This window comes from Schistocerca cancellata, chromosome 8, assembly GCF_023864275.1.
Source record: "Schistocerca cancellata isolate TAMUIC-IGC-003103 chromosome 8, iqSchCanc2.1, whole genome shotgun sequence".
Lineage (NCBI taxonomy): Eukaryota > Metazoa > Arthropoda > Insecta > Orthoptera > Acrididae > Schistocerca > Schistocerca cancellata.
The window spans coordinates 395995705-396011066 of NC_064633.1; the positions used below are offsets into that span (position 1 = coordinate 395995705).

Below are 15362 nucleotides of genomic sequence, written 5' to 3' on the forward strand. Positions count from 1 at the left end.
AATGAATATCATAGCTTCACCCACCGGTTTAGAAACTGCATTCTATGCAAACTGAGATTAATTAAAATTAGCACACTTTCACGTCAGTACATTTTGTGATGGAAAAGACTGACTGCCGAGGAACACAATGAACATATTTTTTTCAATATCAGTAGACCTGATCTTTCTGTTTTAATAAAGAACAATTATAATGGCCCAAGCCAGGCGTAAATTTCCAACACGTCAGTCTAAGACGAATGCAAAACAAGGACTGGTTGGTGGGTTGTGCCTTTGGTGCCTCTTGTTCCACGGTAACTTTTCCTCGTCTCCACCGCATCCACAATAGTTTCAAGAGTACTCCATTCGCCGGAATGCTATTCTGCGTGGGAGCTCTCACGTTCTTTGCAGTAAATAAGCAGCGCATTTTTATAAAGCTGTTAACAAAATTTTTCCCACCCGTTGCCCTGCTGCCATCACTCAGCAGGAGTTGAGATTTGATTCTTTCCCCTCCCCCCCCCCCCCCCATGCACATTAATTTAATACTTCAGAGGAAATAAGAAAACGTATGCATTTGGACTGTTACATTTTCTTTTGTCTCTCCTTCTTCCTCCTTTTTGGTGCTCAAAAGCTGTCCAAGATTCTGGTCGGAAACAAACAGATGCAGTCGAAATATACTTCTTTACCCTATGCCTACAGCAAATGAAACATACAGCCCTTATTACATTATGTCAGAGTTTGTAGCAGGCGCGTACACACGCCTGCTGAAATCGAAGGCTGACGTTTTGCCTGGAAAGTGCTAATGTAGTATTGGTTTAGAGTACAGAGTCTTTTACCTACAGAACTTTAGCAAACGTTAATATCTACAGAAATCGATCAAAAAGATTTGTTTTGGCCCACCCCGACTGCATCTCTTGTGCCAACCTCTTCATCCCTAGTAGAACACGTTTATTGTATGTATAAAAAGAAACATGTATTTCAGGCCACTAAAGATGCTTCCCAAATAAATGAAGCGAAACGCTTATGGTAACAAACAAACTGCCTTCATTTAGTTGCATAGACAATACATACCTCCACGAATTTAGAGAAACTAAGGGAAAGACGTTAAAAATTATAGGAAGTATATTTAATTGCTGGTGGATTTGGTAGGTCTTTGTATTTAGAGTAGTTGAAAACATTAACAGAATGAACAGCAAAAGAAAAGGAAAGAAAGAATAATGAAAGTGGTCTGGAGTGCTTACTGCAAATTAAATACAGTTTACGAAACTAAGGTTGGGGCTGGTCAGTAAAGGAACGTAAGCACCAATCACGTCGGCAAAGTAAAGTGTACGTCAGTGTGTATTAAAAGTGTCGAATGAGGCGGTGAGACGTGGCTTGTTAATGCGAAAACCAGTCAAAAATAAAGGGCTGTTGAGTGAGTAATCGTGTTGGTGTTGGGAATCACTAGAATATACAGAAAAACTATATAATTAATCAGGAAGTGCATTAAAGTAGGATATATAATTACGGCTGAAATGAATGCATACAGCTGAAGACTGCTCTCCACGAAAAATATCTGGAGACTTTTACACGGCTATGGACGGTAATATTAGTAATTTTAATAGTCTTATAATTCCATTCAGATATGGATAGTGGTGGGGTACGCGAAAGGAGCCTGCCCGAAGATTGCAACTTCTGATGATAACAGAGACATCAAATCAACGGTCGCACTGTGAAGTTTTGTGTGTTCAAGAAATACATAGGGATACCCAGCAGAGACGTCCTTCTGTTCCTGGAATGAAACTGGTTGCTGAAAGACCACATGCACAGCACGGAAGCGCCATTTTTATAAGACCTGACCTTGAAGTCTGTAGTGTTTATCAGTCAGACGATAACAATATTGAATTTATTACTGTTGAGTTAAGTAAGTGTACAGTCACATCAGTATACAAACCTCCAACAACAGATTTTTCCTTCACTCCATCTGAAAATTTTACTACAGGGAAATCTTCTATTGTGATAGGTGATTTAAACAGTCGCAGCCATGTTTGGGGGTATACTCAAGAGGATCAAAATGGTGAGGCTGTTCTTCTGTGGGCTGAAACTTTCTATCTCTCCCTCGTTCATGACAGCAAACTACCTCATTCTTTCTACAGTGGACGCTGGGTACGTGGCTAAAATCCGGATCTGCTTTTTATAAGTGAAAGTATTTTTCATACCTGCACTAAATCCGTCTGTAAGCCCATACCGAATACACAACATCGACCCATTATGTGCCAAGTTCTCCCACAAGTAAGATCTCAAGAAATCCCTTTCTGACGAAGATACAATTTCAAAAAGGCTGATTGTCAGAAATTTTCAAAATTATTAGATGAGAAAATTATAACTATAGATCCTGTGATAGATCAATATGAGAATTTTGTTAACATCGTTAATGCCTCCTCCCGAAAATCAATTCCAAGGGGATACAGAATGAACTGTATCAAGAGTATAACACCTGAAACGGCCACTCTTCTTTAATAATACTACAGAAAGTTTGAAGAAGATCCTTTCAGTGAAGCCACATCAAGCCTTGCACAGAATGTCCTCTCTTCAATATCTGAGGCTAAGAGAGAAGAATGGGTACAATTAATGGTCGACTGTGACGTGAGTAAAAGTACCCAAAAGCCTGGAGGCTATTACGTCGCCTGAGTAATGATAACACTCAGGTCAACACATATGTTAATATTAAACCACACCAAATTGCTCACCGACTCCTCATTAATGGCAAATCAACTAAACCCAGAAATATAGAGTGGAAACAATTATTCAGGCAAACGGATCAAGAGAATAGTATCTTATCTCCTTCTTTCTCTCTTGACGAATTCAATTCAGCCCTGAATAAACGTAAATTGGGTAAAGCAGCAGGATTGGATGACATTAGAGCAGAACAAATCAAGAATTTTGGTCCTGCTACAATGCTTTGGTTACTGGAGTTTATGAACAAATATATTCGAGAATGCAAGATCCCTAAAGTATGGTGAAAAGCAAGAGTAATTGCCATACCGAAACCAGAAAAAGATAGGAAATATCTCAAAAATTATAGTCCTATCTCCTTACTCTGCCACCTCTATAAAATACTGGAGAGGACCATTCTTCAGAGAGTGATTAGAAAGGTGGGGCCTCTTCTAATACCATAGCAAGCAGGTTTCAGAGAAGGGAAAAGTTACACATCTCAAATATTAAACATAACACATCGAAGAGGGATATGACAAACGGTTCATTACAGCTGCTATCTTTATCGATCTATCCGCGGATTACGATACGATCAACCATCCGCTCCTTCTGAATAAAGTTTATGATATAACTTAAGACTTCACACTCATGTGCAATATTAGAAACCTTCTCCAGAACCGCAGATTTTTTGTGGAATTTCAGGGTAAGAAAAGTGGATGGATAACTCAGAAAAATGGACTACCACAAGGCAGCGTGCTTGCGCCACTGTTATTCAACATCTATACCAATGATCAACCAACCCTAAAGAAAGTCGAAGCTTTATTTATGCTGATGACTACGCTATCACTACTCAGACTGACTATTTTGAGACTGTAGAAGATACGCTATCAAAATCTTTAGAAGAATTCACTGTTTACTATCGTGGGAAGTACTTGAAACCTAATCCTGCCAAGACTCGGACCTGCGCTTTCCACCTGAAGAATAAACAGGCAAATAGATCCTTAAATAGGGGAGGCATCGTACTCGAACATAATCCTACTCCCAAATATCTTGGAGTAACTATGGATCGCGCGCTAACATATAAAAAGCATAGCCTAAACACCAAACAGAACGTGGCAGCCAGAAATAATATAGTGCGAAAATTGACAGGTACATCATGGGGTGCTCAAGCGCGCTTGCTCTATGTTATTCCACTGCTGAATATGCATGTTCGGTATGGTACAAGTCCAGTCATGCCACTTCTCGTACAACGTAGATGTGGCTCTAAATGAGTCTTGCCGGATTATCACGGATTGCTTAAGACCTAGTCCTGCGGACAAACTCCATTGCCTCGCTGGCATAGCTCCACCTGAAATCAGACGTGAGGTAGCTGTGAGATATGAGAAAAGTTAGGCCACGACGAAAGAAGCCCATCCACTATATGGTCGTCAGCCCACACATCCTAGGCTGAAATCAAGAAAGAGCTTCTTGACAACTACTGAGGCTCTCATCGAGAATCCGCATGCTGCAAGAATCTCGTGATGGTGGGAGAAATGTCGGTATTTGTGAGAATGGATGGCTCCCAAGGAAGAACTTTCCCCCGGACATATGGAGAAGTGGTCAATAGATTACGATCAAACACAACGAGATGCAAGATCAATCTGCGGACTTGCGATTTCTCTGTGGACTCAGTTCTTTGCCAGCGTGGCGTTGAGAAGACTGACAGCCATTTCCTTCTGTGTTCTTCATCACCAACCACCTGCACCATGCAAGAGCTTAAGAGAGTTACACCAAATACACTTGAGGTGTCCAATTTTGGGTCTTCTTTTGTGTAAAATTATACATGTAAAATATATATATTTATGTATATTTCTGTACTTTTGACACGATAAATAAATAAATGGGCAGTGGTAACAAAGCTACTTATTTGGCTTCATATTTTGTCTTATTTAGTCTATTTTGGTCTGTTTTCTTATTTACTCTATTTTTTGTCTTATTTAGTCTATATACAGTGACCTAAGTTCAGACCGCAACTTGTGTGATCTAAAGGTTGCCACGACTGTACGCTTCTTAGCAGTGCTACTTGCTTTGTTGCCGAACGATTCATGCTTCAGCGCATTGGAAGTATGTAGGAGAAACAATACATACGAGGAGAGTTCAATAAGTAATCCAACACTTTTTTATCGGTCAGTTTTGGTTGAAAAAATGCAGAATTTGTTGTGGGACATCGTCAATTATTTCCGCTTCAGCCTCTATGGTTTCATAAAATTCCAATGGATGCCTTCAAAACGGTGTGTGTAACAGAGGAGCATTCCAAGGCGAGAGCTGTCATTGTGTTTCTTTTGGCGGAAAACCAGAGCATCGCAGATATTCATAGGCGCTTGCAGAATGTCTACGGAGACGTGGCAGTAAACAAAAGCACGGTGAATCGTTAGAGCGAAGCGTCTGACGTCATCGCAATAAGATCGCAGAAACTTGTCTGATCTCCCGCGTGCTGGCCTGTCGCACATACCAGTGACTCCTGCAATGCTGGAACGTGCGGCCACTCTCATTCGAGGTGGCCGACGTACACAATGAAACAGCTCTCTGCACAACTAGATGTCTCTGTTAGTAGTGCTGACACACTTGTTCACCACTAGGGGTTCCTCGCCGCCTAATAGAAGACCATAAAGGACAACGAAGGACTATATGTGCGGAAGCAATACGTGGATGAGGAGGAGGTTATCGATGCAACAAGACGTTCGCTCCGACGTCGACCAGTAGAGTGCAGGCGTACAGGCCATCCCCGTAAGATGGCGTAAGGCCGTCGCCTTGAACGGAGAGTACGATGAAAAATATGGTTTCGTAGTCAAAAGACTGAGAAATAATATGATGGATTGGAATCCTGAATGAAAGCAACCCATTTTCAGAAAGAAAGTGTTTCATTGCATATTGAACGCCCCTCGTACTTACAGCACACGTGAGAGATTACGCATCAGAGTACTCATTTACAAATTTCATTTTTCTAGATTGTGATAAAATTGCGTTATGTCTCATTTAGGACGGAGAAACCTGTACCACCATGTGTTGAATTCGACAGCTGCTGTATCATTGTCTACGTAGACTGTGGTTTACCGTGCCCCGGAACTACTGCTTGCGATGGTCAGGATCACACGACTGTCAAGCGAATATGCAATCGACGATTTCAGATGAGCCATACTCTAATGGCACACAGGATCTCAGTGGCCCCACTTCATTGCCGTGCGAGAGGACGGACATGACGTTCGCTCCGCCGTTCATAATCGTTTAACCACGACATATGTTTGTTGCATGAGCTTGTTTGCAGCAATGTAAGTATCCAGACGGCCAGTGCGACAACGTCTGAATCGCAACGGACAGTCAGAGCAGTGACCATCGTTGCGGCTTCCCTTGAAGAGACCGCAGGGAGGTGCGAGTGGGCGTGTCGATACTGATATGCACAACAACACTTGGTACAAGAGCGGCACTATGTAGCCTTTTGAGATGAGTCTCCCTTATGCATAGAGCATCACGAAGAACGTATCCGAGTGTGGAGGTTTGATGATATCGGAAGTTGCCATATTACATTCGTCATCGCCATACAGACTCAGTGGTGTGAGGTGCCATTGGTTCGCGTAGCCGATAATTAGGAAAACAGCCGTTTCATTCCTGACGTCTGAAGGCCAGTAGCTTCCACGAAACTTTGAGGCCTTGACTTTATGTTTCAACAAGATAACGCAAGATCCCATCTTTCACGTGCTGTCCTATAGGACTGTTGATATTTTTAAAAAATTTCGGGAATCAAATACATCGAACTCTACAACGGGTCACTATCAGCACTCCATTTCTCGGAACAGGTATAGCTACATCGATATATCGACAGAAAAAATGTCGTTATATCGGCACATAAAAATATCAGCTGCAGATTGAGCTGGTATTGAGCTGCATATTTAAGAATGATTTATTATTAGATATTCTGTACATGAACAAGCTAGCAGCCTGCCTATCCCTCTTGAGGCAAGAATTGAAAGGCAAACGATGCAAATTCACGCTTGGCAATAACCGTTTTGCTAACAATCCTAACTGCATGTAAGTGTCACAATAAAAGGTGTCCGATGGGTACGTCGTTCGGTTTCGTCACATATCCCATGTGTCCGGAACACTTCATGTCGACTTCCCTGTTTTTTTCATTTCTGCCAACTGCAGCGATTTGTCAGTTGTAGCGTCAAAATCGCACGGTAAAGCTAAACGCTGCAGATTTGTTGGTAGCGCCGAGCGCCTATTACGTCAGCATTTCCCCTCACACGTCTCCGTCAACCGCAAAGACCAATCTTGTTATTCAGATTTTTGTTCATCAGCAAATTGTTTATTTTAACGCAACTGGTGTGCTGTTTGTTCACATCGGAATCTTGTTATACCATTCACACCGACACCCCCCAGCACAATCGGACTTATTTTTTTGTGCCACCTACAGTTGCTTCGCACAATCAACGAGAAAGATTAGATAAGATGAAAGCTTAAAAAGTAGTAAGACTCCTTCACACAGTAAAAGTGAAATTATGTTCTACTGCAATATCAGAAGAACAACTTAAGATATTTTCGGAAATTGTGAAAGACAAATAATATAGAATAAAAATATCGGCACTCGATATTGTCATTTTGATATCGACATTTTGGATAAGGTATCGAAGATACGTATCAATATACCGAGGAAACAATATCGATAGGCCGAAATTACATCATCCGCTCTACTGTCCTCTCCTAATTTGATACAGATGATGTTCAATTGTTGGTAGGATCATCACTTTCTCGAGATCTCTCACCGTTTCAAAACATTTGGTAGAGGGTCGCGGTCGCCGAGAGACCGCCACGCAGCCACTCGCCAGCCGCTACGGTTGATGAGGTCTGCCTAGAGTCGAAACATCAGAATGACTTACCCGTATACGTCATCGAACTTCAGTTCGCCTAGATGTCCAGTCGGGTTAGAACTATTTTCTTGGCCAGATATGGCAACTCTATGTACTAAATTTCACGTCCTCTACACACCCAAATCACCTCTAAATACACGTTCCAGTCCCATTAATGAGATTACCGCCTATGTTCCACGTCAACGTACAATAACCACTCACAGACATAAGTGGCAGCACTAGCAGTGGAGGGTATAAATGAGGCACTAGCAGTGGAGGGTATAAATGAGGTGCGTTTGAAAAGTCTGTGCAAAGTCCGAGAGATGGCACCACCGGCGCGTATCGAGGTCATATTTAGTTAGCAGCATCTTTGGAAAGAACGCACATCAAGTTTCAGCCATATTGGTCTATTTCTTTGTGTTTGGCATTCGTGTAAATCGAGGAAGTCGAGTGATTGTCAAAAAATGGACGAAGAAGAATTTCGTGTGGTGATTAAACATTACTTTACGAAAGGCAAAAAGCCTCAGGAGACTAAAGAGAAGCTTGATAAAAGTTACGGTGACTCTGCAGCTTCGATAAGAACAGTTTATAAGCAGTTTCAAAATTTTCTGAGTGGCTGTATGAGCACAAGTGATGCTCAACGTTCTGGACGCTCTGTGGAGGTTACGACTCCAGAAGTAATTGATAAAATCCTTGATATGATGATGGTTGACAGAAGAGTTAAGGTGCTTGAGATTGCTAGTGCTGTGGGCATCTCGAATGAACGGGTACATAATATTTTGCATAAACATTTGGACATGAGAAAGCTATCCTCAAGATGGGTTCCACGATTGCTCACGCTTGACCAAAAACGGAATAGTGTAAAATGTTGCAAGGATGGTTTGCAGCTGTTCAGGAAGAATCCGCAGGACTTAAAGCGTCGTTTCGCACTGTGGATGAAATATGGATACATTAATAGCCTATACTCCTGAGGCCAAACAACAATCTAACCAGTGGGTTACGAAGGGAGAATCTGCACAAAAAAGGGCGGAGATCAGTCCTTCGTCCGGAAAGGTTATGGCGACTGTCTTTTGGGATTCGCAAGGGTTAATCCTCATCGACTATATGGAAAAGGGTAAAACTATTGCAGGTGCATATTATACATGATTACGAGACAGTTTGAAAACCGAGCTGCAAGAAAAACGCCGAAGATTGGACCGCAAAAAGTCCTTTTCCATCACGACAAAGCACCAGTACACACCACAGCTGTTGTGGTCGCAAAATTAATGGAAATAGGATTCCAACTCCCTCGGACTACTATTCGTTCCCCAATTTGAAGAAATGGCTGGCGGGACAAAGAGTTTATTCAGACGAGGAGGTGAATGCAGCAACTAATAACTATTGTGCAGACTTGGACAATTCCTATTATTCGGAAGGGATCAACAAATTAGAACAGCGTTGGTCGAAGTGTATAAGTCTAAAAGGAGACTATGTCAAAAAATATATCATAATGCGGAAAGGGAGCGTTTTGTCTGACATCTAAAATGACATGATCATTGTCTTTCGGGCCAGGTGTGAAAGCATTTCCGAAACAGCTAAATTTATAAGCAGTTCGAGTGCCGCCGTGGTTAAAGTATACCGTGCATGGCAAAATGGATCTGTCTACAACTGGCACCGAGGCAACTGTGGCGCACCATAGGCCGTAGATGACTGGGCTGACCGACGAGGTGTACGGGCGAATAAACGTGCAACTGTTGAGCAATTGACCGTCCAGATGGAACAAGGGCTACCAAAAGCGTCTCTCGACGACTATTCGGCGAATGTTGTTGCGCATGGGCCTCCGCAGCAGTCGCCTGGTCCGTGCACACTTGCTGACTGCTGTTCGTCGGCGACGGAGGTTGGTATTTTGCATTCCAGTGCATCAACTGGACGTCCACTGACTGACGACAGGTGCAGTGTGTTTTCCATTGAACCAATGTCGCTTAGAAGCAGGATAATGCAACGTGTCACGTAGCTCGCTGTGTACGTTCATGGTTCGAAATGAAATGATCGTATGGCATTGTTGGCCGGGAAGCCATATTTGGGGGAGTTTGGCCGCCGCATTGCAAGTCCTTTTTAGTTGACACCACTTCGGCGACTTGGAAGTCAATGATAATGAAAATGATGATGAAGGACACACAACACCCAGTCCCCTGCCGGGAATCGAACCCGGGTCTCGCGCGTGATAGGCGGTAACGCTACCGCGGACAGCACAAGGAACAGTTTACCGCACTTCCCTGGTCTCTGAACTCGCCGGGTTTTAAGTTCACTCGTGAATCTGTGGAGCCGTCTCCGTCGGGCTGTTCGCGCCATGGATCCTCAACCGAGAAACCTAATGCTCCTCCACTGGAGTCGGAATGACTCCACATCCCCGTCCGTACCGTTCCAGAACCTCATTGGCTCACTTCCCGTATGTCTCACATCGGCCCGTGTTGCAAATGTAGTTATTCTGGCTTCTTACAAGTCGTCACATTAATCATGTGTTCTTGTGTTGTACATTATGTCTAGAATAAGTAAATTTTCCTATTGTACTTTATATGCAGAATAACTAAAATTTCCTGGTATTATAATTTCAGTGCCTAACAGTGCATAAACGGTGCGTGAAAACGTTCGTGTGTTGCGTATCTGAGATGAATGAAAGAAATCAAAATCAGGTAATAATGGCCTGAGCTAGCAGACAGAGCAGCAAGTGAAACCTATGACGACATACACTGGCGCAATCACAAGCGAGAGAAATGAGAAAAACACGACGCCTGATCTGTGCCTTGACACTCATGGCGCCGAAAGTTCGCCAGCTCCTATCTCTCTTGAATCGTGGTTTACAGTACGCTTCAGTTCGTTCGAACTTCTTATCGTGGCTGTTAACACCAGAGCACTGCACATACAGCGTACCACTAAGCTATTGTAAAGCTAAAACACACGCGGAATAATTAAGTACTCATATTCGTCTGGCCTAAATCCAATCGTACCCATCAACGACGTTCTTGAAAAATATCCAGCGTCTGATGAACCTGCTAAACAATTCGGTCAACATATCTCAAAGATCACTTAGCACGGAAGCAAGATGCGAATGATGTACCGCCAAAACAGGTTATTGAGTGGTGTAGAGATGATTCTGAATTAGGACGTCTAGCGCCAAATAACGCAGTTTTACTGAATTTCCGGTTCACAATTCGCAGTATGTTACTTGAAAGTATTGTTAGACATCGTCATGATTTATCATCAACATTTTGTTGTTACTGAACGTTGTTGTTGTTGTGGTCTTCAGTCCTGAGACTGGTTTCATGCAGCTCTACATGCTATTCTATCCTGTGCAAGCTTCTTCATCTCCCAGTACTTACTGTGAAACGTCCCCTTTGAACAATTTATACAAGACTGTGCTTAAACTGACACACAATATTTTTTTAGCGCAACGCAATCTGACTTTCAAAAATCCCTACAAAAGAATGGCCCTGACTAACATTAACCTATACCTTTCACAAATCACTTACCTCACCAAAAATCTTCGTTACTCGAACTACTGCAATACAGCGAGCGCCACTACTGCCAGCTAAATAAAAGATTCAAACTACTGAAGGCACTAACTACTGACAGGCATAGTTAGCAAATGAAAGATTTTGATAGAGAACAAACAATGTATTTACCTTAACAGTCATAATATATGTGGTGTCACCGCCAGACACCACACTTGCTAGGTGGTAGCTTTAAATCGGCCGCGGTCCATTAGTACATGTCGGACCCGCGTGTCGCCACAGTCAGTATTTGCAGACCTAGCGCCACCACATGGCAGGTCTAGAGAGACGGACTAGCACTCGCCCCCGTTGTACGACGACTTTGCTAGCGACTACACTGACGAAGCCTTTCTCTCATTTGCCGAGAGACAGTTAGAATAGCCTTCACCTAAGTCCATGGCTACGACCTAGCAAGGCGCCATTAACCATTTCTGGAGAGAGTCTCATTTGTATAGTCAAGAGCGATGTACCACAAGGATGAATTAAAGTTAAGTAAACAGAAGCTACGTACTTTTCTTTAGTGCATTCATATGTATCCTGTTCCAGACTTCACGCCCGTCTGCGTTAGATAGCGCGCATTTCGGCCTCCTCTATCTACAAGGTGTTGGCACATTGCCAACACATCAATATATATAGTAGTTCATGACATCCAGTGTTACAAATTTCAAAACTCCGCCATCTCTCTCCCCACATCCACCACTGCTGGCGGCTCACCTCCAACTGCGCAACGCTACGCGCTGTTTGCATCCAGCTGGCCAACACTACAATGGCAGACAACAATGCAAACTAGCCACAGACTGCACACAGCACAGCCAGTGATTTTCATACAGAGCGCTACGTAACGTTGCCAATAAGAAAACATAAACAGCCTACTTACATAGCCCCCATGCTCCCCACAAAAAATTTTACAAATTGTTTTGGGCAGTGGCCAATAATGATTTGATAAAATTTTTCATAATTACAATAACAAAGAAATCAAATGCACACACTTATTGATACAATGTTGGTCAAAAGCTAAAATTTTCTCACAGTCCATAAAGTTAGTCCTGATCATTCATCATAATAGGAACTACAGTTTTTTTTAACAAAGTCTCATTAGTAAAAGAAATTGCACACAGAAGTAGTAGATTTCCATGCAGTCTTGAAGAAGTAGTGTTGTCCTTCCAACGGAAAGACAGTGCTGACTCTTGACATGCTGACAGGTAATGGGCCACAACAGAGCAAACCCACAGCAGAGTCAGTCGAAGTTTTGAAGAATATTGGCAGGTAGGTCATCACAGAGTAGACCCACTGTAGTCCTGGTAGAGATTATGGTATTGGTAGGCCACCAGAGGTGCAGACCCACTGCAGTCCTTGTAGAGATAATGGTACTGGTGAGTCAGCAAAGGTGTAGACCCACTGTAGTCCTTGTAGAGATGGCCAGCAGCCATCTGCTGCGACTGTGCAGGTGCACAATCACCATCGAAGAGTCTTGCAGAGAAGATAGCAAGTCCATAAACCACCACTTGTGCACGCACAAGTTTTTGGAATTGTCCTTAGAACCAGCAATGCTGTTATCCAGTCCCTTGCTGAATTAGTAACACACGTGCAAACACTAACAGTCCCAACTTCTCACATATTGTGCATTACTATGACCAACAGAAATGTGTGCAGTGAAATGAATGCTTACAAGTTACTTAATTTGATGAACTGGTGTCAATTACAATATTATAACATGAGAATACAATTACAAAGGTACAAAATACATAATTAAAAACATAACAATACAGATAACATTTGTAGTAATACAGGCTTTACAAAAGAATAGAAATAACATATACATCAGTGTTACAGGAATTATGACATGAGTACATACATAAAAGATCAGAATAACTTGCGAAACATCAACTTCACACATGAGCATTAAAACAAAACAGAATGAATAATGTCTAAGCATATTTACAAGGTAAATAACATATTATTAATGCCAATTATATTTGAGGATAACAGTATTCCTCATCATAGTGAATATAGCTTAGTATTAGAAGAAGAAAAAAATCTATGAAACTACACAGAGACAGGAAGAAAACAAATACACAAGGGTACACAAAAACATAGTGGGATAACACAAAAGGAAAGGACAGTGTTTGTTTTCAGTGTAACATTTGGTACTGCAGTCCAACCCAAAACTTCATTCGATAGATCTTTCGTCTTATTTCAACATTTGTTTCCACCAAAAAATCCTATCCAAGCATGCTTTCTGTATTTATATGTTCACATACTTTTTCAAAAATAGTTTTTCTCCACTGTACACTACTTTCTTTTTTGGGCAAACCATTTTCTTATAGCTTCTCAATGCATTTCTTCCAATCCATCATAGTTAGTTTCTTATATAGTCTACCCCCTCTTAAGCTAACTTAAATCTACTGAGCTCAGATGCTAAACTAAGGGACGAGACAATGCAGCAGCACAAAACAATTAACACGAACAGCAATGACAAAAAAATTCAAATTGGCAAAGTAAGCAACAATATTACAACTAATATAAGGCAATGAGCAGCAAACAAGAAAAATAAATCAGTAATAAACTGGCTTAGCAGAGTAACACAAAGTAAAATTCAGTAACACTATGCCTGGCAAACAGCAACAGAAAATGAAATAATTAAATATCTAAACATGACATAGCTCCAGCAGAAAAAATATTACACTAAAGACAACAATGCAGACAAGGGAAATGTATATTCACATCTTAATGTCTATGTAATTAAAGTGGTGCACCACAAATTATTTTACAAAAGAAATTACCAAGTACTTGAAAAGAAAATTCTGTATGCAATTCCTGTGAAGGGAAATATGTTTTTGTGCTCCTTCGTTTTTTTTTTTTAAGTACATCAAAGTTATTCTTTTTTTCTGGATCTGTAGGCATAAAATATTTATATTAGTACATCTATAAAATTTTATTTTAACCAATGCTGCAGTGCAGCTAGGAACTAGATATTAAAGAAAATGAACAAATATGTACAAAGGAAGGCATGAAACATCATTCATTAGCCATATGGCATTTCATAAGGTAGTAAAAAAATCTCTCAATTCTCGTAGAAAGATACTTGTCATAATAAGGTGTGCAGATGTAAGAATGTTTCCAAGTAATGAGCGTGTTGCTACAACTGCTACATCCATCCTTCTGAATCTGCTTAGTGTATTCATCTCTTGGTCTCCCTCTATGATTTTTGCCCTCCACGCTGCCCTCCAATGCCAAATTTGTGATACCTTGATGCCTCAGAACATGTCTTACCAACCGGTCCCTTTTTAGGTCAAGTTGTGCCACAAACTCCTCTTCTCCCTAATTTTATTCAATACCTCCTCATTAGTTATGTGATCTACCCATCTAATCTTCAACATTCTTCTGTAGCACCACATTTCGAAAGCTTTTCTATTCTCCTCTTGTCCAAACTATTTATCGTCCATGTTTCACTTCCATACATGGCTACACTCCATACAAATACTTTCAGAAACGACTTCCTGACACTCAAATCTATACTCGATGTTAACAAATTTCTCTTCTTCAGAAACGCTTTCCTTGCCATTGCCAGTCTACATTTTATATCCTCTTTACCTCGACCATCATCAGTTATTGTGTTCCCTAAATAGCAAAACTCCTTTACTACTTTAAGTGTCTCATTTCCTGATCTAATTCCCTCAGTATCAACCGACTTAATTCGACTACATTCCATTATCCTCGTTTTGCTTTTGTTGATGTTCATCTTATACCCTCCTTTCAAGACACTGTCCATTCCGGTCAACTGCTCTTCCAAGTCCTTTGCTGTCTCTGACAGAATTACAATGTCATCGGCGAACCTCAGAGTTTTTGTTTCTTCTCCATGGATTTTAATACCTACTCCAAATTTTTCTTTTGTTTCCTTTACTGCTTGCTCAATAACAAATTGAATAACATCGGGGACAGGCTACAACCCTGTCTCACTCCCTTCCAAACCACTGCTTCAGTTCATGCCTCTCGACTCTTATAACTGCCATCTGGTTTCAGAACAAATTGTAAATAGCCTTTCTCTTCCTGTATTTTACCCCTGCCACCTTTAGAATTAGAAAGAGAGTATTCCAGTCAACGTTGTCAAAAGCTTTCTCTAAGTCTACAATGCTAGAAACGTAGGTTTGCCTTTCCTTAATCTTTCTTCTCAGATAAGTCGTAAGGTCAGTATTGCCTCACGTGTTCCAATATTTCTACGGAATCCAAACTGATTTTCCCCGAGGTCGGCTTCTACCAGTTTTTCCATTCGTCTGTA

At 41.4% G+C, this 15362-nt stretch overlaps 1 protein-coding gene across 1 annotated transcript in view; it reads left to right on the top strand.

Moving 5' to 3' along the window:
* LOC126094474 (bumetanide-sensitive sodium-(potassium)-chloride cotransporter-like) overlaps positions 1-15362 on the top strand; it is a 618436-nt gene that overhangs the window by 560209 nt on the left and 42865 nt on the right. Inside the window, 1 exon segment of the mRNA XM_049908865.1 lies at positions 9705-9719. Coding sequence (XP_049764822.1) covers positions 9705-9719 — 15 coding nt within the window.